At 36.5% G+C, this 25,474-nt stretch overlaps 1 protein-coding gene across 3 annotated transcripts in view; it reads right to left on the bottom strand.

The window, feature by feature from the left end:
• The window catches only part of PTPRD (protein tyrosine phosphatase receptor type D), a 284,032-nt gene that overhangs the window by 46,575 nt on the left and 211,983 nt on the right, over window positions 1-25,474 (bottom strand). For all 3 annotated transcript variants that reach the window (XM_059833662.1, XM_059833663.1, XM_059833664.1), the window contains 2 exons: window positions 13,807-13,930; window positions 2,524-2,699 (listed from right to left, as the gene is read on the bottom strand). In XM_059833662.1, the coding sequence (XP_059689645.1) occupies window positions 2,524-2,699; window positions 13,807-13,930 (300 nt within the window). The remainder of the gene's footprint in view (window positions 1-2,523; window positions 2,700-13,806; window positions 13,931-25,474) is intronic.

Below are 25,474 nucleotides of genomic sequence, written 5' to 3' on the forward strand. Positions count from 1 at the left end.
TGAACACAGAATTATGCACAAAAAAATATGCAATCATAAGCATTGAATGTACAGACAATCCATTGACTAGATTGTCTGGTCTCTCATTACACTCAGGGTATGTATTGCTTCTGAATGCTAATCTGGAGGTGATTACTATTCTGATCAGTGGCTTTTTAGGTGCAGTCAGCAAAGGCTAGAGTTAGCTTAAAACTCTGCTAAGCAATTATTGGAAAGAATGAGTAGAATTTCATTTAGTTACATCGAAACATCTTTCTAGACAGTGGGTGTCTGTGGCCTGCAGTATTAAGATAAACTCTCAAGTATTTAAGTGCACCTTCTGCAACGGGCTGCTTATTAGGATCAGATTTTTTCTTAGCACTGATACTATTTAGCAACAACTTCATTATATAGGAAGTAATTAGTGAAGAAATGAGCAAAATTTCATTTGCTTAATTCCAAAGAACTGTCAGTGCCTAGACTAAACAAGGCCTGTAGACTCAAGATAAAATGAAAATTTCTGATAAAATTACCCTCTGCTATGTACTAATTGCCATCAGGTACGTACAGGCAGTGGTGTTAATGTATATTGAATTTATATGCGGAAAGTGATTCTATAATTAGAGTGCTATACACTGCTTGAACTGCAAGAAACCTACTCTATTTTTAAAAAGTGATGAAATGGTAAAAGGATAAATATATATGTACTTCGATAAGTCTCCAGAAAGGAATGACTGTTGCCAAGAGGTTCAACAAGTTATGTAATCATTGCAATTATATGTATCCAAGCATGCGAAAAAACCATCAATGCCAACAATGTACAGCATTAGGCTTTACGGTGCATTCCTCCCTGTTCCAAGCTTACATATGCAAAAAAGATTTTCATTTTGAAATGGAGTTCATCCATGAGTTACTGAAATATCAACTATTATCCAGTTCCTCCATAAGATACTTTTTACAGATTTAAAAGCTTTTCTGGATGACAAATCTCCGCTTCTCCTCCCTAGTCTCTTTCTGTCGTTTTGAACTCTTCTTGATCCTCTGTATTTATGGCATTTTTTAACACATGTTGCACAGCGCCTTAGGTACCTTAGCTTTTGGTATTGCTGAGGGCCTTCCACCTGCAATCCTGCAGCCTGCCTCCCACTTGCAGCTCCCTACCACTTCACACAAACTCCCATGACATCGTACCCCAGAATACCTGTGGCAATATTTTTCCTGTGACACTCTTGTTTGTTATTCATCTCCTGGACTTAGACTTGCAAACCCTGATAGTGTTGTTACGGCAGGTTCCCAAGGTAAGTGATTGCCACTGATGTTAGAATCACCCTTTCTTTCTCCCCTTTCCTGATTTCTACATTTGGTTGTAGCTTCTGGTTTACACTACAGGACTCATGAACGTGTTTGCAGAAGGCTCAATGAACCAGCTGCATAGCATCTTCCCCAGTCAACGTGTGTTCCCAGCAATGATAACACCATCATACGCAGGAACAATCCATGAGGAGTTTGACTACGTCTTCACATAAAATACACAGTTATTGTGGGAAAAGTATGATGGGGGAACCACCTGCTCTACTGGAGAGGGTGCTGAGGGCTGGACACTCACTTCTCTTTCTGATTGGTCACTGAGAAGGGTTTTTCCCTTTTCTTTTTCTCAGCATCTTTCTCTTCTTCTTTTATTTTTTATTCCTTTCACTCCTCCCTCCCCTGCCCCAAATAACATCCACCATTAGAACTGATGAATGCCATCAAATACGGACCTGCTAGTAAATCTTCATGCAACACACAGTGGTCTGTTACTACTCTTTTCATCACTTTCTTTATTATATAACAAAAAAGTATTATTACTTTTGATTTCCCTTCACATATAGCATGTCTTTTATGACAACACTTCTATCATTAGAAGTATGTTTTAGTCCTTTACTTTCCTAATTTTACTTTTCCTTGTAAAATTGAATTTGAAATATCACAGATAATTTTGTATTCTATTACTGCATATGACGTTACAGAGTTTTCCTAGCACCCAGCATGTGCTAAAAAAAAATTAAGTTTCTTAAGCAAATCCAAATCCTTACCAATCTTAAGTGATGTTTATACCATATAAAACTGAAAATTGAATGCTGTTGACATACAGTAACTTCCTCATAACAGGATAATACAATCGTATTCTTGATACTACAGAGGAAGTAACATTTTCAATCACCTCCTATTTCCAGTATGATTGAAACAAAAAAAACCCAAAAAAACCAAACAAAAAAATTAAAAAAAAAAAAAAAATCCCTGTGGCTCAAGAGATTTCAAGTTTTTCAGAGTATAAAAAACCCTACAAAATAAGTGGCGTGACTTGGTAATTTCGCAGCGGAACTAACATTTCCTATGTAAGTGATTTTAATAGCATGGACACTTTTAACTGGTGGCAACGTAAAAAAACACCAGTTCTTGTGCATATACAGGAGACAGACAAACATAGATGAAAAAACCAAATATCTTATGTAAGTGATTACTCAGGTATAATATTATTAACATTGTATATGCTTTTCTTACCCTAGACCTCTCCTCTAGTTTTGTCATCATGACGACAGTTGCACCCCGTTGCTCCCACATCATTCTCCAGAAGTCACCAAAGGTTTCCGGCAATGCCCCTTGCGTTGCTATATAAGCATTCTGCTTTCTGTATCCATCTATGTAGTTGGCATTGATATAGTCACTGCCTGGTATACCTGCAAAGAGAGAAGATATTGAAAATACAGGGCAGCACTTCTGTGCTGTCCTATTGTACGAGGGCTAAAAGATCCTGTGGCACAGCAGGATCAGTGAATCTCAGCTTGCTGCATGCCAAGTAGTATGCGGGTACTTGCAAATGAATGTATGCCATTTGTGGAGCTGAGTGCTATGATGGCCTCTCTGGGAATAAACATTCTTTTGAAACAGAGGACTCAGTCTGATAAGGAAGTATAAAAGAAGCCTGAAAATCTGTAGCAGATGGAGAGACCTGGCAGTGGCAACAGCAGCATTTAAAAGCTGGTCTGACACTGCCTGCAGTCACCCACCAATATGGCAGCCTCTGCCTGGGCCAGACAGGGAAACTTCTCCATCAGATGCCCTGAATAGGCTCCATTTAACACTCTCGTTGAGCTCCTTGCATTTCTTTTAAATATAGGAAAACGGTTGATGTTGTCAGACTATTAATATTACTGTTACATTCATTCTTTCCATTAAATGGGAAGCTAACGATGAGCTTTATTTTAACAAAACACATTATATAAGTCAGGTTTAAGGAACAGTGGAATCTGCTATATGGTGTGTGCATGAAATAAAGACCTCTGCAAGTCTGAATGAAAATTAAGCACTTGAAAAGAAGACGGAATCCAAGACCTCTGGGCACATTGGACCTACACTGTCAATTGCTCGAGGCTCAGGTATTTTGGACAAGACTTACAGAGGGACTTTGGGTGTGTCTACCAAACACATGTCCATGCTTTGAGCCACACTGAAGTGAGCCAACCCCTAACTGGAATCTATTTAACTGAGGGTATGCAGTGCCATGTCTGTACTGAGAGCTGGACCATAACATGCTGCCTGCCAAGTTCAAGGAGGAGTATTGGCTGTTGTGAAGATCATGTTACTAGTCTGGACTAATAAGGCAGCCATGCTCACAAAAAGGTGCAAATATGTACATACGGGTCTCAATCCCATCCCTCCTGGATTCAGCAGTGCAGTGCCCAGCTTTTAACTCAGACTACGTGCATGTTGGAAGGCAAAGCACAGCAGGCACCAGTTTCGATGTGACTGCTGGTTTTTTAACTGATGGCTTAAGGATGAAAAGATACTCATGTGAGATCTCAGTGCTGGTGGGATGGCAAAGCAGTGTTTCCCACATTACTGCAGTGTTGAACATGGAAGACTTCCCCAGAAGAGTTAGCTGAAATACTGTGCATCATAATAAAATGATACAAAAGGTTTGTTAAGGTAATTAACAGAAGTTACTTCTTTGAGCAGAAATGAATGATATGTTTAAACAGCCAATCTGCCATGCCCAAGTCTACAACCCCAGGATACAGTGCAGGTTCCACAAACCGTTCCAAAAGACAGTCAAGGTGATACAAGCTCCCTGGCTTATTCTAAAGCTCTGACTATTTTCACTCCACAAAGCAACAGAGTTGAACTTCTTTGGCTATGAAAAACAATAAGTTATCAAGTATGTTTAAAGAAATTGCTTTCAAGCTTTCTGTCAGAAATCGAACCTCCAAATCTATTCTGATGTATTATCGCCTGCTGGCGATCCCAAACCAGGAATTACTGTGGCTGGACACTCCTGTCTTTCGTGACAACCAGTGGCATACATCTGAAAATGCCTTCCAAAATAATTTGAATTTGAATGGAAAGTAGAGGTACCTCTTTAACATTTTTGTTTTAGAGATAATTTTAAGAGTTCCTCCACTCATTCTGGGTAAGCTTAGTGTTTCATTCCACTACTTACTTAGTCATGAACAAACCCACTGATTAACTGTGACACTAATTAAGACCAATATAATCTTGAAATGATTCAGATTATTCCTTACTGCAGCTGTAGTCTGGCATAAAATTTTGCCTTTATGCCCAAGAAAGCTTAATAGATTTTCTTGTTTTATATGTTCAAATTATATTTAAGCACAAATTTTTCATTTGATTTGACTTTCTGTACAATTAAAGGAAAAAACCTGACAAAATATTTCAGGGAAGGAGTTTGTAACTTCATGGGCACAAGAGGCAGCAAATGGCACTCCTCAGGAAAGATGCATGGATGGACACAGGAAGTCTGTTTGACTCTGATTAGAACTGATTGAAAGTCTGTTCTGGGAGAAAAATAAAACAAAATAAAACCCCTTTAAAACCTGCATAGTCTACAGTTGAAAAGTATGATTTCTGCCCATGAAATGCAGAAACTGGAATTCAAAAGCCTCACTCTTGTAGACTTGAAACATTTTTATATGACACTTCTTATTGTGGATATTGGAATTAATGACTTAGAAAATACAATTGCTAGACATAATGCCATATTTTCTTCCTTTATCAAGATAATAAAACATTTTTGCACAAAACAGATGAGAAAGAAAAATGAAGCCAACAGGAGAAATCTACACCAACTGGGTATTATTACAGAAGGAACTAAGAAAGCTGGTAAGAAATGTTTTCTGCATAAATTAGAATTATATTATGGTGCCTGGTATCATTCTTTGAAGCATATGTTATAAATAAAAGCCTGAGGAAAAAATGAAAAAGAAAAACAACACTTTGTAAAGTGGTTAAATGATCTTCTGGGAAAGCTGTCCTCTGGAGCTGATACTGCACCAACTCAGCGTGAAAATTAAGCATGAGAAGTATTGCAAACTGTGCTCTAAAAAATCATCTTTACAAATCTTAGCAGCCAATCCTAGTACCTGATGTAAAAAAATCCAGAATGTCTAAAATTATAAAGACTCTTTCTACTTACTAACTTGTATTAAATTTATTGATAAATAATTTTAAAATAAATAACTTCTAAATTAAATAAATTCTAATTCTTTAAATTAGAATGAAGAAAAGCTTCCAGATTATACCTTCCTTGATCACAGATGCAAGTAAGAAAGAATTTAGATTAACAATTACTGGTATTTGCAAAGAGAATTTCTTCCCTGCTAGGTTAAAGTGGAAATTTCCACTCTATTTCTCCACTTGCCTTTTATAAAAAGGACACAAAAAATCCTCTATGTTCTTTAGCCAGAAAAATCCTTTTACAAGGCAACTCAGCCTCATGGTGCATGAAAAGGATGTGGCTGGGACATGGACAGGAAAAGTCCATTTACCACAGGACCTGAGCAACTGTTAGTGATTTAACCAAGTCAGTTTTGGGGAAAACTAGGTGCTGCTCTAACAGTGCACTGTGAGAAGATTTTCATCAAGGGTTATCTCTAGCAGAATACAGTACTCTATAGGGTTATATCTCTACTGAGATCAAGAGAACATTAGGATTCACAATGCTCAGCTCCATTGTCTCTCACCCACAGTATCCATTAGGTGTTTTCTTTGTTTTCCATGCATTCTCACAGTCCCTTCAAGCATCATACCCATTTCTCACACTGAGTCTCTTTTCATCACTGTTTTCATGCATGACCTCAGTTTCACATGCTGTTCCAAAATCCTTTTGTATTCTGTAATACCATTTTCCCACTCTCACTTTCTGTCTCACACTTTGCCACACCAGTTTTTGCTTCATCAGCTATGTCCCCACAACGCATAAACTTAAAGCCCTTGAGGCAAGCTGCCTTATCATAAGAGGCCTAATGAAGTGTGTGCAGTTTAAAAATAACATGTACAAAACCTGAACATCTGTAAATATCTACACTGACCAAGCAGAAACAATTATCAAAGGCAAATAAATCTCAATATTAAAATGTCACTTTCTGCAATGACTTTTCTGGCCATAAACTCATTCTGAGCTGAGAAAGCTGAACAATTCTCTGTCAAGTCTAATAGTGCAAAAACAATCAAATGACAACTAGTTTGACTGCAGTACAACGAAATCCTGCAAACCTTTGTTCGCTGCCATAGCTTGAAGGCAACATACCCACAAGTACAGCAGCAACTGCTATCATTACTTAAATTTGGGTTTAATAGTTAAGGCAGGTCAGTTGTTCTGTAAAAACATGGGTCACAAAGGGGACAAAGCAACCAAATTCTGCCTTCAGTAATACTGATATGAACCTTAACTAAGTCTATTGGCATCAGTGCTGTTTACTGCAGATTTAGGATGGCATACCTGAAGTGTAAATTTAGGGTAATCCACGCTGTATAACCTGACTTTTACAAGATTCATGAAGGCAGAGACATAGTTTCTGCACAAGAAGTCAGGTAAAGACTAAGCTTCCAGATTGTAATTCTACCATAATTACTTTCTAGTAGCCTTTTCAACTATGGTGATGAATGACCGGAGTCTGCAATCTCCTTATTCTTCCACACAGGAATCGAGCACAATGGGGGAAGAATCAGACGAGCAGTTGAGCATAATAGATCCCATTTTCAAGTATCTCAAGAGAACAAAGCAGGCCAGATTTTACAGAGTAAGAGTGAGTAAGCAATGAAACAAAATTAGCCAATGCCGTAATTAAAGAGCAAAAGATTAAAACAAATGACCTCTATAGGTCCCGATTTATGCTGAGACTGTGGTCATGAACTGACATGACAGTTAAGCTTGCTGCAACATAGACTCAGATCCACAAGGCAAATAAAGTAGACCTCAGAATTATTCACTGAAGGCAGTTATAATCTTAAATAGCTTTAATTAGACTTCACATTTTATTCACAAACTGAAATCAAATAATGAAATTATTTCAAGCCTTTACAAAGGCTAAGTACTTAACAGCCTTTCTATTTAAAACAAATTAAACCATAAACTTTTGTTTCTGTGCTGCTTCCCTAAGAGATGTGCTGTTAGTCATAAAAAGAGTGTGAAGTAATAGGATTAAAGTCTGTCATGCTTGTAAACAAGTTGGAAAAATGCAATGATGAATTCAAAATGCTGATGAAGCTATACTATTGGTTTAAATCAATGACTGATGTTTTGAACTACGTCAGAGCAAAAATGAACTAAGGCAGCTACTAGGTGCCAGTAACAACTGTTTATGTGGAAGATTTTGTAATATAAAATCTATATAATTAAGGAGATTATCAAATTCAAATGGTCTAAGCACAAATCTGTACTGTAAGAACTCACTGAAAAATGAAGCAGCATAAGACCAGTGAAGATATTGTGGTAATGAACACTGGTAAAACGAAGGCTTCTTATAAACGCTGAGGAAAATTCATTATGCATCATCCTAACAATGTAAGGTAAGAAGGAAAAAGAAATGACAGAAAAATAAAACCTATAGATTGCTGGATTGTGGATGGACTATTAGGATTAGGAGAGTCTTTTGAAGAGGGAAAGGATAAAAGATATGGAGTCTCAAAGTGAAAAGAATTATAGAGAATTATAAAGAAGGCAATGTCAAATAAGCTGCCCAGGGAAGTGGTGGAGTCACCCTCCCTGGAGGTGTTCAAGGAACGTGTGGACGAGGCATTGTGGGACATGGTTTAGTGGGCATGGTGGTGTTGGTTGATGGTTGGCCTTGATGATCTTACAGGTCTTTTCCAACCTTAGTGATTCTGTGAAAAAGGGGTGGGCAGAAGATGCAGAATTAAGCAGGACAAATAAAAGGATTGTGTAAAGGACAGAAGACAAATATTTGAAAGGAAAAGAAAAAGGTGAGAAAAATCTGAAACAGGTAAAATGTAGGGATGGAAACTAAAAACTAGGAGCTGTAGAAGATCTGCATGCAAGATGAGAAACTTGAAAGGTGAGTAGCAGAAAAACAGGCTGGGAAACAGGAGGAGCTCTGTTAAGAAACAGGAAGATTGGATTTGTTTTCTTTTGTTTTGTTTTGTTTTGTTTTAGAAGTTGGCTAGTGTTAAGAAAGGGTACAGAATGCAAGTAAACAGATTTTTCAGTGCTGTTCCTCAGAGACACAGATAACAGCATTATACCAGCATACTGGCCACAATACATTGAGATACACTATGTTGCATAATAGTGCAAAGCAGATCTCGAAATCCAACATGGAGTCATCATACTGTGATTACTTTACAGCTGTCTGAAACTTTAGTGATTGTCCAACTCTTTAAGACTGAGTAACACCAAAGTTATCTATCAAAGGAGTCTTATTTTGGATAGAAATACTCATTTATACCTCTAAATGATGCACTAAAAGGGCCGATGAGTGCCTCTACTAATATGAAATTAAATGATTTCTGGTTTGATAATTACTGCAAAAAACAGTTTCAATATGAGTGTGCACAGTAAATTGTGAGGTGCCAAATCTTCATTACCCATTCAAGAACAAAACCACTGGATGTTTTGCTGAAGCTTTCCCCAGGGGACAGTGTGGGTATGTATACAGGAAAAGGTTAGAATTGTTCTGAGCTGATTTCAAGGCTATCAAGAATGACACCATTTTTGTTGTTAAGTTACAAATATACCAGCAGTTAGTAGATCCATAGGCCAAAATTATTATATGTCTACCACTTGTCTCGGCATTGCTGTTGAGACAGCCACCATGAAGTCTACTCTATGAAGTCTATTTCATAGAGACTTCTACACCATGAATTCTACTTCACTGATCTTTCTGTACACCGTTACCTCATCACTGAAATACTTTTGTTGTTTTTAAGGCACTCCAGGCTTGCAGAGGGAAGGGGCATACAATTACTTTAAGTGTGTAATTATATATTGTTAGCAGAATGCAACATAAATGCAATGTGAGAGAGTGCAAATAATTTGTATAGTCCATGACTGTTCAGTAGATGTTCAAGAATTTATATTGACCAGAATACTTTCTAAATCTAAAGATGATGACCTACATACTTGACGATAATTTACTGACAACTGGCAATCAGACAAATAAGAATATTAGCAGATTCCTGCCTTTTTCTTTCTTGACCATTTATGTTACAGTCAGAGACTTCTACCTTTAGCACCATTTTAAAGCCACTAAATTTCCCATCAAACAAAAACTACACTGCTGAAATATGATATATATTATTTTTAATTTTTTTTTTAATCACTAGCATTATGCAAATCCATACCACATATGGCAGACTTTTAGTCTTGGATGTCTCCTAGAAGAACTGGCAAGATCTTTTAAAGTGCAGAATATTTAATCATTTTTTTCCCAGTATTTTATTTACTTCTTAGAGGTTTAATATCACAGACCTAGCTGTTTTAACTTTATCTATTTCTCTTTTAATCAGTAAATTCTGCCCTCAAATCCATTTAGATGCATACAATAAACTTCACCACATTATAAAATTCTGTCATTATACTGTAAAATTCCAAGTGTCCCTCTCAGACACATCCAAAGACAGCACAACATGAGCCATCAGATTTCAAGAACATGGGAACAAAATTTTGCAAAGTAGTATTTTCTTTCAGGTGGAAATTCAAATTACCACAACTAATCTGAGTTTTCCTTCCAAAGGAACATCTAATGTAATACAATTTAAACAGTGGTGAGTTTAATAACATAAAAAGTATTTCTTGCAAAGTGAGCAATTATGTTGTGTAACTCCGTGCTATGTGCAATTACAGAGGCCAAGAACGTAGCAGGAATTCAAAACCAGGTTTGAACATGTGTGACAAGAGTTATAAAAGGTACCAAAATAAACACTTTGAAAGCACTACTAAGCCTTGTGTTTCAGGGCTAATGCAATTTTAAACAACTTGATACTATCAATGGGTGGAAAGAACTAATTTCAAGTCTCTACTACATGCTTCTTAAGACTTTCTAGGAATTGCTTTGTATTGGCTACAGTTAGAGAAGGGCAACTGAACAAAACCAGCCTTGCGCCCATTATAAAGCAGCAATTATAGCATTTCACGTTTGTGCAACACCATCAAAAGGCAAAGTGACCATCAGTGTAGGATTACAGTTTGACAGATGCTTAATTTCTTGTTCATATATTTGCTCTTATACAGGGACCAAGTGTCTAGGTGTAGAATGGAGCTCTTCATCTTAGAAAAAGCACAGTTATTAGTCAAACCTCACTGACAATATTTCTCTTCTCATGGCTGCCAAAGAATTGCAGGTAAGACCTATATGTAAAATCCAATCAAATATTCTCCATATAGTTGTTAATAAAATGTAATGTAGTCCAAATCTAGGTTCTGATCAACGTGTATAGTAATACAGGTAAGGGAGATTTTTTTTTTAAAAACTACTAAAAGTATTTATTTCCCTGGTAGCATGAAAACAAACACAACTGTCAACTGATTAAAATGCTAGCCAGACTGCATATTTTCATTGTACAAATATTTACTTAAAACTTGAAAGAGAAGCACTTACTACCAGATGCTAAGACCAATGTATTAAACTTATGAAGGTAGACACACAAAAATTCAGAAACACGATCATGTAAAATTCCAGGGGGAAAAAATTTGAAAGGGTAATTAAATACTAATTTATTACTGTTTTCAGGACAAATTATCATAGCATAAAAAGACATTTAGTATTTGATTTTTGTTGCTTTTTTCACCATAAAATGATGACTGAGAAAATACTTAAAAATATGCAAATCATAAAATGGGTCAAAATCCCATTTGTGGTTTTACATCTAACACTGACATTTCAAAGGGCTATAATATTTTTCTTTTTTTAGGGTCACTGACTATTACAGGGTTAGAAATTTTAGCCTCATTGTGGTATTTCTTACTCTAAAAAAGGGAATCAAACATTGCAGTGTAACTGTATGTTGTCCCTGCTCCTTAATATACTCAGTCCTTTCTTACAGGTACAAGGTAGGGTTTTTTTCATATTTTTACTATCTATTATTTAAAAAAGTAGTCTAATGTACTGTGTAATTTGATACTTCTAATTACTTTGACTATAATTTTCCTCTTAAATTTTCTTCCCATTCTCTGAATATGTTAATTTTCTTTAAGGGAACCAAATTTCATGGGTCATTTACATGAAGGAGAACCTGGCAGAACTTTTTAAGCCCAAATGTCTAACTTAGAAACTAACAAATAGATTTATTTGCAATTAGATTTTTTCCTCTCCTTCTTTTCCCCATTACACTGTTACAGGACATCTTGAAAAATAAGTGTTAAAAGCAAGTAAGAAGAATTAGAAGAATGTAAAGAAGATGCTTCATAACAACTGCACCTGGCACTTAAACATATTAGAGATAAAGACTGTCTTCACTAACTCTCTGCTAACTAGCAATGACGATTAACACAAGGACGAATCTTAGAAACATAGAATGGAATGCCAAAATAGTCCCCTTGTCTCATTATAATATCATTATAATGCTAAAGAACACACCTCCTAGCTAGAAAAGCCCCCAACCCAGTTAAGCCCCCTACTCTCTGAGCATGCGTGGTGAATTAAAAGAGAAATATAACTTTAAGATGAAGTAAGAAAAGTATTAACCGATAGTTAATTAAGGGGTAGAACCAGTACGCGTAACTAACTTTGTTAACTGTTTTAAATACCTGTCATGATTTTAACCCGGTGTGCAAGCTTTGAGGAGAAATCCCCTTGCACCCGGTGCCGCAATAAACATGCCTGCTTTATAACTCTTTGTGAGTTGTGAAGTTTGTTTCCGTGTGTCAACACAACTCTTTTTCCAAACAAAATCCTGTAAAAAACTTGAGTCTTCTGGCAAACAGACTTATTTCTGAGTTAAACATTTTGTTCCAAAGAACTTTATATAACAATAAAGAACGGCTGTCCAATTGCTGTTACTGGCCTTTCCTGACCATGTACTTAGTTCTCTCATCTGGACCAGTGACACAGAAAGGGACATTTTTCTTGAATTACATCACATACAATGCTAATTAAAACACCCTCTCTTCAGTGTTGAGACAGGTAGTTCTACCAGGTAGCAGCAGGTTTCTATACAGCTGTAATCTTCTACAAGGTAGTGAGAAAAATTTTAAGTGATGTCACAAAAAATCTTGTCAGAACTGCTATATGAGCCTCAAGGGTGGAACAAACATAAGCAGATTATCATATGCAAATTCTTCAAGGCAATAATTTACATTTTCTAATACATTTGAGAAGCTCTTATCTGTGTTATCAAAGCCCACAGTATGCAGCTGCAATAAATAAGGGAAGGTCTAAACTTCAGTTAGTGGGATTGCCTTTTTCTTCACCAAGCAGCTAATATTAAAATAGATTACACCTATAAATATTGTCTCTCCTGTATCCAGTGTCTTCAGGTCTGGAGTAGCCAAAGATAAGAAAGAAGCTGTTTATAACTGTAAATTAAAACACCTTGCAGTTTATCTTGTAGCACATTAGCACTGAAATGATTATGACCTTGAATATAGTTCCCTATATCCTGTGTATCATACGCAAGCCCTGTCAGAGTTTCTTAAGGTGAATTTTATTTTCATTTAAATTGTTTCACTTAAATACATACTTGATTATATTCTGGCCATCATTAATACCTGAATGTCAACAATACAGAATGGACTGAAAATCTGTGTTCATCCCAGGAAGCAGGTTAATGGTAAGGCAGAACTGGTACAAAAAGAAATCCTCTGAGTGAAAACCAGTGCTCCCTATTGCTTTAGCACTTGGTAAAAGAGACACAATACCCAGGGCTGATCACCTTGGACAGTTTGCTTAAGTTAAAACTCTAAAATGGTCAAGTTTTTGGAAGCTTTTTGATAAAGAAAGATATAATGAAGACCTCTCATTATATCCCTCTGCCAATCTTTTGGCACTGAAATACGGAGATTCCAACAATGTCTGCATGTGGGCACTTGTTTAAGCACTCTTGTTTAACATTCAGCTTGTAAATGGAAATAAAAAAGGGAAGTTTTAACAGACAGTTCTCAAAATTCTCCCTGAGAACATAGAGTTGAATTGATTTTTTTTTCCCCCATTAAGGATTTGGCAACTGAAACTCAGTAATCAGATAAGTTGATAATGTCATTGATCAACAAAAACCTCAATTCATGCATGGATACTGCTATATTTGCTTTTTAGAATTAGTATAAATAAACAGCAATGATAATTTACTCTAGATAACACCTTGGCATACACACAGGGACCTGATGCAGTCAGTGCTATATGTGACCCTGTGTCAATTTTAGTGCATTTTCATAATGAATTACTGAGAACAAACATCAGAAAAGGATTGTCATGATAGGAATTTACTGGAAGTAATTTAATTAACACTTCTTTATATTACTACACAAAGATATCAGGAGGTAAAATTATACTGGATTTTAGGATTTAATTAATTTAAGTTTAAAGGTCTCCTTACCTTCTATTGCTGAGAGTAGAACACGAGAATGGTCATATGCAATTACATTTGCATATCTATTCTTTGGTTTGTTTACTTCCAGGTTAGAGTGTTCCCATGTGAACTGCTGACCAGGATCAATAGACTTCAAAAGAGAAATAGAAAAAAAGAAAAGGCAACTTTTAGCTAAGGACTATGTACTTGTGGTATTTATAATGATTACAAACCATATGCTCCCATAGTTTACTCTGGAAATATTTTGCTTTTGAAAGAAAATGATAACTTTGGGACATATCATAATGTATTATATAAAGCATTTTGTATTTATGCATCTGAAATTTCCATCAGGAATTTAAACCACAAGCTTTTCAAATCCAAGGCTTTCTCTTCAGAAAGGCAAAAATATGCTATCCAACTTTTTCTCTTTTCACTCAGTTTGGCAAGTAAGGGATTCTAGAATAATAGAGAATGAAAAAAAAAGTCAGAAAACTCAAAAACATTGGGATGAAGGGGAATAAATATTTTTGTCTTTCTCTATTACTAAGTGCACATGTTCAGACAATTCTATGTCCTGTTTACTAAATAAACTCCAAATGTTCCTGAAGAAGTTTTCCAGAAGAAAAATAATGTTTTTTCTATTCTTTCATTTCGATGGCAGGCCAACACGATACCAGTGTTGCCCAGGGAACCAACTGCATATCATCCAGGGCCAACATAAAGAGACTTGATTTTTATTTCCTTGAGTCATGAATAAGAGAGCAATTCAGTCATATTTGAAATTTTCATGATCTCTTATTTATACACATAACTATATGGTCCTAGAATCACTGTTTATTTATTTCCTGCTTCCTTCATGTTCCAGGATGGAATTACTGAAGCTTGTCCCACACTCCTTCATCCTTCACCAGTAGGAAGACTCAAGGCTCTACTACTCACTTTTATCTCTATGGTTGAGGTATACATACACCTGGGTAAATACAAAATATATAACAGATGGTACCTGCTTATGGCGCTATGTTAGTGGCTATATGAAAGGTCATCTTATACTGAGAAGTCACAAATAATCACATACTGTTTTACCTTCTGTAACATTAGAGACTTAAAATTGTTTCGTCAACATGTATATGCAACTATGGTTTGCAACTCATGCCCTTCGCTTAATCCTGGTAACAATCAACAGCTCCCTATGCCAGGTTGCTGTAAATTATAAAAAACTAATGACACAGATAAACCTAGATGGGGCAGTTCACCAACACCATATCCATTTTCCACAAGTAGACCAGCAACAAAGCACAAGTCAGAAGCTCCATACTGCCACTACAGCATCAAGCCATCACTTTTACATCACTTGTACTGAATCCTCCCAGGGTTACAACAGCTGCGAGTCCATTTTATGTTAATGGAAATGAAATATGACCTATTAACTATTAGAGTAGGTATTATCAGACAATTAATATGATTAATATGTGCAAAATTAATTAGTGTGATCTATTAGGATTTATCCTTTAGATTAATAATTACTATTTGTCCAGTCAGAAAACGGTTTCATTCTTATGCATCTTTACATATCTTATACAATTTTTTAATGTAACATTCAGAGAATGATTTTGCTTCTTTCTTGAGATTATTCTAAAAATATCCATTTTGCCTGTCTACCTCATAGAGAGGTCTTAGAATACCCCAGCATTTCCATTTAGGAAACCAAGTCCTAGTACCTTATCCTATCTTACCATACACTAGACTCAATTAACTTTCATAACAGTTACCAGCTAATTTTCCTGAGTTTTGCTAACTTTCATTACACTCCTCTGGAGCTAAGCCTGGCTGAGCTCACCAGCATAACCTAGGCGAGATCTGCTGAGCAAAGGAGTGTGAGGGTTCAGGTTCTGGCTCACACTTTGCATACTGCTTTACTGACAGTAGCTAAGGCAGAGTGTGTGGCAGCTCCTCCCTCAAGAGGAAATTAAATGGGACTTTTTAAAGGAATGAGGAAGAAATGAACTGCTTGGGACCATCATGCAGGCCATGCAAATTTTACTTGTGGTTTTGAAATGATTCACTTGAGTTGTATCGCTATGTGTGTTACTAACAGCTCAAAAGGTGTTCTTAAATGGTTTGCATCTCTGAATGAATCTGATTTCTTTCAATTTCCACACAATTTTTGTCCCCACAGAAGATTTTTTTTTTTAAAAAGCAATATTTGCGTTCAGCGAAATACTAGCGATTTGTGGGACTTTGCTTAAAATATCTTAATATGTTAATAGCATTACTATCTTACTATTATTAAGCTAGTATCTTAACAGACTAGATAAGATAGTCTTGTTTAACATATTTATCGATGATCTGGATGAGGGGATCGAGTGCTCCCTCAGCAAGTTTGCAGATGACGCCAAGTTGGGAGGGAGTGTTGATCTGCTTGAGGGTCGGAAGGCTCTGCAGAGGGATCTGGACAGGCTGGATCGATGGGCCAAGGCCAATTGTATGAGGTACAACAAGGCCAAGTGCCGGGTCCTGCACTTTGGACACAACAACCCCAGGCAACGCTACAGCTTGGGGAAGAGTGGCTGGAAAGCTCCCCCGCAGAAAAGGACCTGGGGGTGTTGATCGACAGCCAGCTGAAGATGAGCCAGCAGTGTGCCCAGGTGGCCAAGAAGGCCAACGGCATCCTGGCCTGTATCAGAAACAGTGTGGCCAGCAGGAGTAGGGAGGTGATCATGCCCCTGTACTCGGCACTGGTGAGGCCGCACCTCGAATCCTGTGTTCAGTTTTGGGCCCCTCACTACAAGAAGGACATTGAGGTGCTGGAGCGTGTCCAGAGAAGGGCGACGAAGCTGGTGAGGGGTCTGGAGCACAAGTCTTATGAGGAGCGGCTGAGGGAACTGGGGTTGTTTAGTCTGGAGAAGAGGGGGTTGAGTGGAGACCTCATCACTCTCTACAATTACCCGAAAGGACGTTGCAGAGATGTGGTCTCTTCTCCCAAGTGACGAGTGATAGAACGAGAGGAAATGGCCTCAAGTTGCACCAGGGGAGATTCAGACTGGATATTAGGAAAAAGTTCCTTACTGAGAGAGTAGTAACATACCTGCCCCGGGAGGTGGTGGAGTCACCCACCCTGGATGTATTCAAGAAACGTGTGGACGTGGCATTGTGGGACATGGTTTGATGGACATGGTGGTGTGTTTTTTTTGTTTGTGTGTTTTGTTTGTTTGGTTTTTTTTGTTGTTGTTGTTGGTTTTGGTTTTTTTTTTTTATTAATGGTTGGACTTGATGATCTTACAGGTCTTTTCCTACCTTAGTAATTCTGTGATTCTGTGATTCTGTTATTAAGCATTTTACAAAACTGTTGATGCCTTTTTTTCAGCCTTATTATATTTGTTTTCATATACAGGAACAATAAACTATCATCCAGTTGGTATTCTGCCACTTGCAGAAGTAGACATCACTTCTGTGCTGTGCTTAAATATAAACATAGCAACCTGAACCTTCCAGTATTAGGGCTTGTTCCTTCTCCGTTCAAGACATTACTTTTTCTGACTACACAGTGAAATTTCTATTTATCAATAAAGCAAGTGGTAAAATTTTTATTCTGTGTTCTTACAATTTAGTTTCATCACGTTATGTTTTCCCATCCTTTGAGATGGGTGGCTGATAGAATTTTGAAGCAGGTAAGCGCTGCTTCATTTAAAAACACAAATATTTTTATCTTTACTGCTAAGTGCTATTTATTTCATTTAAGGTGAAGAGAAAGAATTTGGACCACATTTCTAGAAAACTAGAAAATAACAGAACAAACTGGCTGACTAACATGCTGCTAGTTTGGAGCCTGGGCTGCAGGACTCTGGCTTTACCCTATCAAAAATAAAAAGTATGTACAGAAATTAAAACACCCCATAAATTGCCTATTCACAATTACAACTACTTGCAAATATAAAGTTTAATTTTTGCATATACAGTTGCACTTAGAAAATTATGGTCTAAGTGGATTCTTACCCATTACGAGAAAGAGCTTCAGCTCTATATTATAGCTATGGTTAATGTGAATTTATAGATTATTAAAAATACTTTACATTTAAAGCTTAGCTTCAGCTGCTCAGTATTATTCTTCCCCTTTTCACTCCTTACTGTTTAAGTGATCTAAAGCTGCTTTTCGAGACCAAGAAAAAAATCAAACAGCAGCTTTCTCTGTCAGCTATTTGTAGAAGTAGATGAGGATATGTTCATGACAGCAGCATTCCCCATTCACTTCTTTGTGTGATGTATGGCCAGATGGTGTAATTCAGTGTTTAATATTTAGGCCTGCACGCAGACATAGTTAACATAAATTATGTCAAAACCAGGCAAATGGACTGAACTTTAATCTTTACTAGTTTTGTCACCAATCTGAACCACTTTGTGGCCTTACTATCTGCCCACAAAGCACTGTTTTGGCAAAAGAAAGTTAATCTATATTTCCTCAGAATTAATAGCCACACTGGAACAAAGAGTAGAGTGGTATTGGCAGACACATTTCAGAAGTGTGAAAGACCAATAACTCATGAATAACAAGTCTGTACTAACTGTTTTAATGAGTGCTTTAATGGTTTAATGGATGGCACTTTAATAGGATTTCTAGTACATTCATTCTGAAAGCTTGCCTTCAATAAAGCTGTCATTAATAAAGAACTGGATTTCTTCATAGCATAACCGTGTAGTATGGGTGCTTTGTGCAAAAGAAATAAAGATATCTGTAATAATGTTATTACCCTCCCATGCTTTGACTAATCTTTGAGCTATTGTGTTCTAAATGGTTGGCTGCTGAAAAAAAGTCTGATGTGTTACTGGGAAAAGACTTGAGCAATATTTACTAGTACAATGCACCACCCATAAAATAGTTCTTTGGCTATGAATCATGGTAACCAAAATGTGTTTCCAGAAGAATTTCAAACAATCTCCATCCAGTAAATGCTGTACCTGCTCATTGTGAAGTTTTCCTTTACACTACTTAAACAAGAGGCAAATGTTCCCTGCTGTGATCGTGACTCTTCCAGGAGTATATCCTGGTACAGTACTGGGAAGAAATGAGTATGGCAAAATGCCACCCTTCCTGGTATAAGCTGACATATGCCTGCCTGCTCTGGAGCAATGCTCTATTAAGAGTCACTATGCCAGCAAATTAAGAGCCAGCGGGTTTGAGTCTTTGTGTGTCATGGGGATTGTGAGTTACTGTGTAGGTTTCACGAGCCCAGAAGGGGAAGGAAGCATGTCTTGTAGAGAACTTCCCAGCACTGTAGATGGTGTGTTTGAGGCTCAAATTAAACTATCAAAAAGCACTGGGTCACAGAGCAACCTAAGACCAGGTAGAGAAAGAAGAATGAAAAAAACAAATCTGAGAGGATGTCAATGCAAATAGACGGGGCACAACTGGATAAAGTAGTCAGCTACCCATAAAAATGAACAATTTGACCCTCTTTTACCAATGTCAGCAATTGTGATGAGAATTTCATATCACTGAGGATGAATCTGTAATAGGATGCTATTGCGTTATGCAGGAAACTTGCTAATAGAATGAGATTTACATACTGCATTACCAAAACGTGAATGCTAGATGCATGAACATTAATATACGATCATGGCTACATGCCAGTTGGAATATTGTTCTCTTATTAAGGCAGAGTTTTTCACATAGCACTGTAAAGGCTGCCATTTTCAAGAGATATGGGGGGACAAACCCACATTTTTTGCATGACTAAATCTTCTTTGGAACTCAAATATAAGTTTGTATCCTGGTCCTAAAACCAGTTAAAAATGCACAGGTGAGACATTTCCTGTTGACTCTCAAAGGAAAGTGACCCAACTGTTCCAGCTAGAAATACAACTAAGGCTTTTGCCAAACTCTTTTCAAGAACAAAGATATTTCCTCTACAATATCAAGCTAATATTCCTATGACCAAATGAGATCATGTGAAACCTGATTCCAATGGAATCAAACAAGCTATGTATGCATATAATTAAAGTATACTTAAAAAAGAAAATAACCATTATTTGAAAACATCTTTGAAGGACAGTCTCTATTACATAAAAAGCTTTAGAAAACCTAACTTTTTGAGAATCAACCCTACTGTTGTGTATTTCTTTGCCTCCAGTCTTAAGCATAATCTCTTTATTCCCCATCTGCAATTTGTCCATGATATCACAACCAGTTGTGGTGGAAATAATTTTGTGTTGAAAACAGGGGATTACACTCAACTTCAGGTAGGAAAAAAATATCAGGAGCAGAAGAATACTTGAGTAATTAAAAACCTTATTTAGTTTTAATAGTTTCATGATTAAAGCATCTTGTTGTTTCATTTTATATAGTACATGAAATACAGCAGCTCTTAAACACTAAACTTGTAATTGTCTCATATGAGATACTGATGCTGTTTTAAATTTTCAACATATTTTTAAAGTACTGCCAACATTTATTTTTTAAGAAAGGAGTAAAGGAGAGAAATTCTTCACTTATTCCTCCATTTCCCTCCATAAGCCCCCTAAAAATATTGCAGATGACTCTTTTTAAAAAGCCCTCACAAAACTCAGTTTTACCTATAACACCCTACATAGTCTTTCCTTGAATAATTTTTCTTGCTATAAGAAGTGGACTACTTTTCTCTTCCTACACATATAATTGTTTTCACTTGGGCAAAATAAAACTGACATTTATTACAATATTTGACATTTAAACCGTCTCTGTGGAATGCCTTGGCAAAATAGCATTAGGCATCAGTCCAAAACCTAGCATCCTACTATGGTAACACCAGCTTTCTTTCATTTAATTATATAAGCATGAACAAATGCTGTTATCCCAAGGAAGCATTCACAGCACAAAGGAAGGAGTTAATACACTACTATAAATCTTGGCTAGTGCCACTTCAGTGCTGGCTCGGCTACTACCCTAGGTGGAACTAAGCACCAAACAACCTAGGTGAATGCAAGAGCATAATGTGTGCTATTAATAAGAAGACAAACAACTTTTCATTGTTCACTGACTACACTAATTGTTTCTCAATTAGTGGAGCACATCCTATGAAAGTTAAGTTACAGAATACAAATAAATGATGTTTGTAATATTAGAAAGAGGAAACTATTGTGAACATAAAAAATAGAAAACAAATTTTTGCTGAGAAAACATTGATTTTTGCATATGAGTCACTATTATCTGTAATGATATGGCAGTTAAGTGCAGCTGTTTCTTTCGTACAGATTCATCCAGTAGGCTATCTGTTCTTCATGCACTTTTAAAGTGTTTTATATCAATAATAAGTTTTATATGTGCTTCTACTATATAAAATTTATTATGTTTTAGTGTCCAGTGCTTATCTTGTTGGAGCTTGAGCTACAAAAAGATGAATGTACTACATTCAGTACATTGTCTTCTCATCACAAATCCTACCCACAGATACTGAAAAGCTACAATAAAACTTGTAATAGTACAGCAGTGTGGCACAAAGTCAAAATGCATCTTCATCTTTTCCAATACTCACTATTAAACCAAAAGACTGGCTGTAATTTACAGAAGAAGCCTGATGAGGAAAAACATTAAAATTATGTACAACGTCTCGTAACATTAGTTAAGCAGCACACACACACACATACACAGTAAACCACACAATAACACAGACAGGCCGATAGCATAATTTTTTGTGGCACTGACAGGTTTTCACACAAAAATGGTATGAATCTGAATCTGCTTCCTTAAGGGTGTAAAGCTATGACTACAGATCTCGGATAATACATGTGAAACTATTTTACACAGAGCCAGGAATTTGCTTTGGAGGAACAGATTTTCTGTTTTATGTTATAGGAGGAAATGACTTTACAAATATATCTAGTGTGTTGCCTAAAGTAGGCAGAACATTACTGTTCTGATTCAGTCTATCTCCATGACCACTCTTTATTATTAAATTCTGAAGCCTGAGTTAAGAAAGAGATACGATATAAAGGTCAGTTTCTTATGAATATGGCTTTCTGCTTAGCAGCTGTCAAGTCCATATAGAGCCTTCCATTACATAAAAATCCCACTGAAATTGCCAAAGTCAGCAAAAGCTTCATAATAATCCGTTCAGGTCAAGAACCTTGTCTTTAAATTAGGTTATACAAAAGAACTATGTGACATAAAGGATATGTCATGTTAACAAGGCAAACAAACATTTTGCTAAGGTTTTGGGATTACAAGCTAATAATAATTAATGTAGGATTACGAAAAATTTATTTTGAGGTACAAATTAACTTTATTGAGAAGAGAACATAGCACTATCTATGCTAAAACTACAAAACCAGTTTATCCAACAGGTGAATTACAAGTTTATTTAAAACTTATAATAGTCATAGTGTTTAAGGCTTGGCCCCTGTTCTCCTATGAAATCTGGTACTAAAGGTAAAGCTGTGAGAGAAGTGTAATGACAGAAGTCTCCACTATTCTCATGATCATCCCCTGTAAGAGCTGGGGTAGGAGAAGCCCTGAAGAAGACACAATGAAATAGTTTCTGAACACTTGTAGAAGTAGGAACTCCTCTAAACGATGACATTGAAGCTTAGAAAACATTACACAGCTGGAAGATGTTCTACACTGGTGAATACACTCCTTTTACCACATCATAGCAATGAAGGAGTTCTACTTCTTTTTCTATCTTTTTTTTTTGAAGAACATAGTTTATACTATGCATATTGCTACTTACTTTTTTGCAATACCTACTTTCCCGACTTGCCAAACAAACCTGGGTGTTCCTTACAGAACCAGAGTGCAGAGGATGCAGTTTGGATTTATTATTTCTTTAATGGTAATTTCAGATTCCTTCTCAATAGATTTCACACAGCACAAAAAGGAACATATTCTCAGAAAAAAAAAACCCCACACCAAAAAACCCCCATTTGGGAAGCTTTGTGCCAGATGAATGGAGAATAGTGGGTTGAGTTTAGGATTATTTGAGGAAAGCAATCCTGTCTTCTCTCATGGTCCAGTTCTATGAAGCAGTTTTCCTTCACCTTCCCTAGAAGGGTGCAAGGAAGTTAGGGGTTTTCATTAGAAAATTATGCCAGAGGATATAAATCAACAGAGGAGACAGCATGTAGATATGTGCCTTCTGTGAGAGAACTTTATTCTCTCTTTTGGAAGTAGTGAAGAGATGGAGAGTTTTCTGTCTGTCTGAAGAGAAAGTGGGAACAGGCAAGGAAGTGACACTCTTCCAAAAGGAGAAAAACAAATTTTTACACTATTTTGATCAGAAATTCTGATCAAAAGGCAGTGGATGGAACAGGGGCAAAGACGGAACAGAGGCAAGTATTCAAATACTTCTGAAGAGCAGAAAAGGGTGCATGTATTATGGAAAGATGTGTTTGAAACAAGTAATTCTTTTGAAATGACAACGAAAGCAGGGTGTGCTAAAAATAATTAAAAAATCCTTTTGAAATGGAGTTAACCTCCTGAAAGCCAGACGAGAAGTCAGTGTTCATCAGGAAACTGTATATATATATACTTTATTTTATCACAAAGTTGTCATAACGGTTGTATACTATGTCTGTTTTTGAAGAATTTAATCCATGCAATGTAAGAAATTCCATAAAAAGTAAAGTAAAATTCCAAGGCAGAAAGGGCATTATGAAAAAAAAAAGTTTCATCAGTGATAACTGATGAAAAATGTTTGTTTCTCCAAATGGTAATTAACTGGAGGACTTTATTACTATCAATAAAGGTCAGTGGTTTCCTGCTGCATGTTACACCTTTAACTCTTGAAGGTGAAAAATATCCCTTTTTTCTTCTGTGTCACCAGTTCAAATGTAATCTGTGGTAAAAACTGAACTGTTACCATCTGTACCTATTTCTGCCTCAGAATTGGACAGTCGCTTTTAAAGGACATTAGTGAGGACTGTTGCTGAAAGAGAAGGTCCCAATCCCCGACCACAAATGTTCCCACCAGCTCATCATGCAGTCATGATGAGCTAGTTCAGGGAATTGATACAAATGAAAACAGCAAAGAAAAACAGAACAATTAGTTTTCAGCTGAATCTATTTCCTGAGATAATCCTTGAACAGCTGCACATGTGCCAGTGCCAGGATTGGCACAAGAGAGACAACAGGAATGCACAGCCAAGATAGGGAGATGACTTACAGTGAGCATCAACCTGCAGCCTTAGCCCACTGCCTAGACTAGACCATGAAATCAAATAGCAGTTCTTTCCACTAATTCTCTTTCAAAATGGATGAACCTTGGACTAGATGGAAACAAAGTGGTATCCCTCAAGCTGGGATTTCAAAGATAAATGTTGAACCCCCTTGGGCAAAGCAATGCCCGTGAAGCTTGCCGTTGACCTACAGTTGCCCACATTTTAATCTTGAATGTCTGACCACTCTGCCCCAGACAGTATGTTTTGTTAAAAATAATAAAAAAAAAAAGAATGTGAAATCTGGGCTGTTTACACAGACCGGTAAAAAGTTCTGGAGGGACAGATACCAAGAATTTATTGATTTAATGTATCTTCGCAACGCTGCCTATAAATGGTTAAGATCACATTCTCAAGATGATTTTAATGATTTAATTAATAAAGGAAATATAAACCACCAAAACTTTTACGTTATATTACAGGATAAGAAGAGCAATGTCATATCCACAACATGCTCAAGACATAGTAAAGATGTATTATTTTTATGGAAGTTATACTACATTATATGACTTGTAAAGACATTTTTTACTTATTAAATTGAATTTCCTAGACAGACATTCCAAGGAATTTGTCCATAGTACAAGAGGAAGTGATTGTCAAATTTGTACCAAATGTTGGCTTTCTTTATGATGAACAATCTGTTACATAAATTTCCATGTATGATTCTTTATATGCTACAATCTTCGTACTTAAAAACACAGGATTTACACACACAAATGTAAGAAGATACTCCCACATTTTTTGTGATTGCAACAGTAAACAGCAATCCTGAGATGTTCTTCAAACAAATTTATTTCCATGAATTGTTGAGACTGTATTTTCCTTTTCACATCTAATGAGATTATTTTTTAGAGCAGTCTTAAGGTCTTTCTGAACAGCGTGTTCAATTAAATAATAAGCAATTATAGTTCTTTATCATAATATTTAGTATTAATTTTTAACATTTTTTGTCAAGACTTTTTAAATACATTGGGCATTTACAGCATCTCTGTACCATGCAGTCACGTATGGTTGGACTTGATGATCTTACAGGTCTTTTCCAACCTTAGTGATTCTGTGATTCTCTGATGTTACTATGCAACCAACATGTGCAAGTCTTCTTCAGTGTTTTTTATTGCACTGTCAGTATTCGTAGGAACCTTCGAATGTGCAATCCCTAAAAAACCGAGAGTAACATGGGTTTTTACTCCACCATGCTAATGAAGTCTTGGGGAGTTTTAAGCAAGGATTAGTGACACAACAGACTATAAAGAAAATACTGTGTCAGTGATCCCTCTGGGAGCTGTTAATCCTTGGATCACTGACATGACCGCCCATAGCTGCTCTAAAGAAGCATTCTTTCTCTGATGGTTCAGTGCATACTTTATCCACAGATTTTTGACGTAGACCATATTGGCATTGAAGAAACAGATATAATTTACTGTGTTTAATGGATGGCTATCTAAGTCCCTTTAGCCACAAATTACTGACATGAGAGGCTGTTACTCTCTACAGTACCAATGCCTGTCTG

Source organism: Gavia stellata, chromosome Z (assembly GCF_030936135.1).
Source record: "Gavia stellata isolate bGavSte3 chromosome Z, bGavSte3.hap2, whole genome shotgun sequence".
Classification (NCBI taxonomy): Eukaryota; Metazoa; Chordata; class Aves; order Gaviiformes; family Gaviidae; genus Gavia; species Gavia stellata.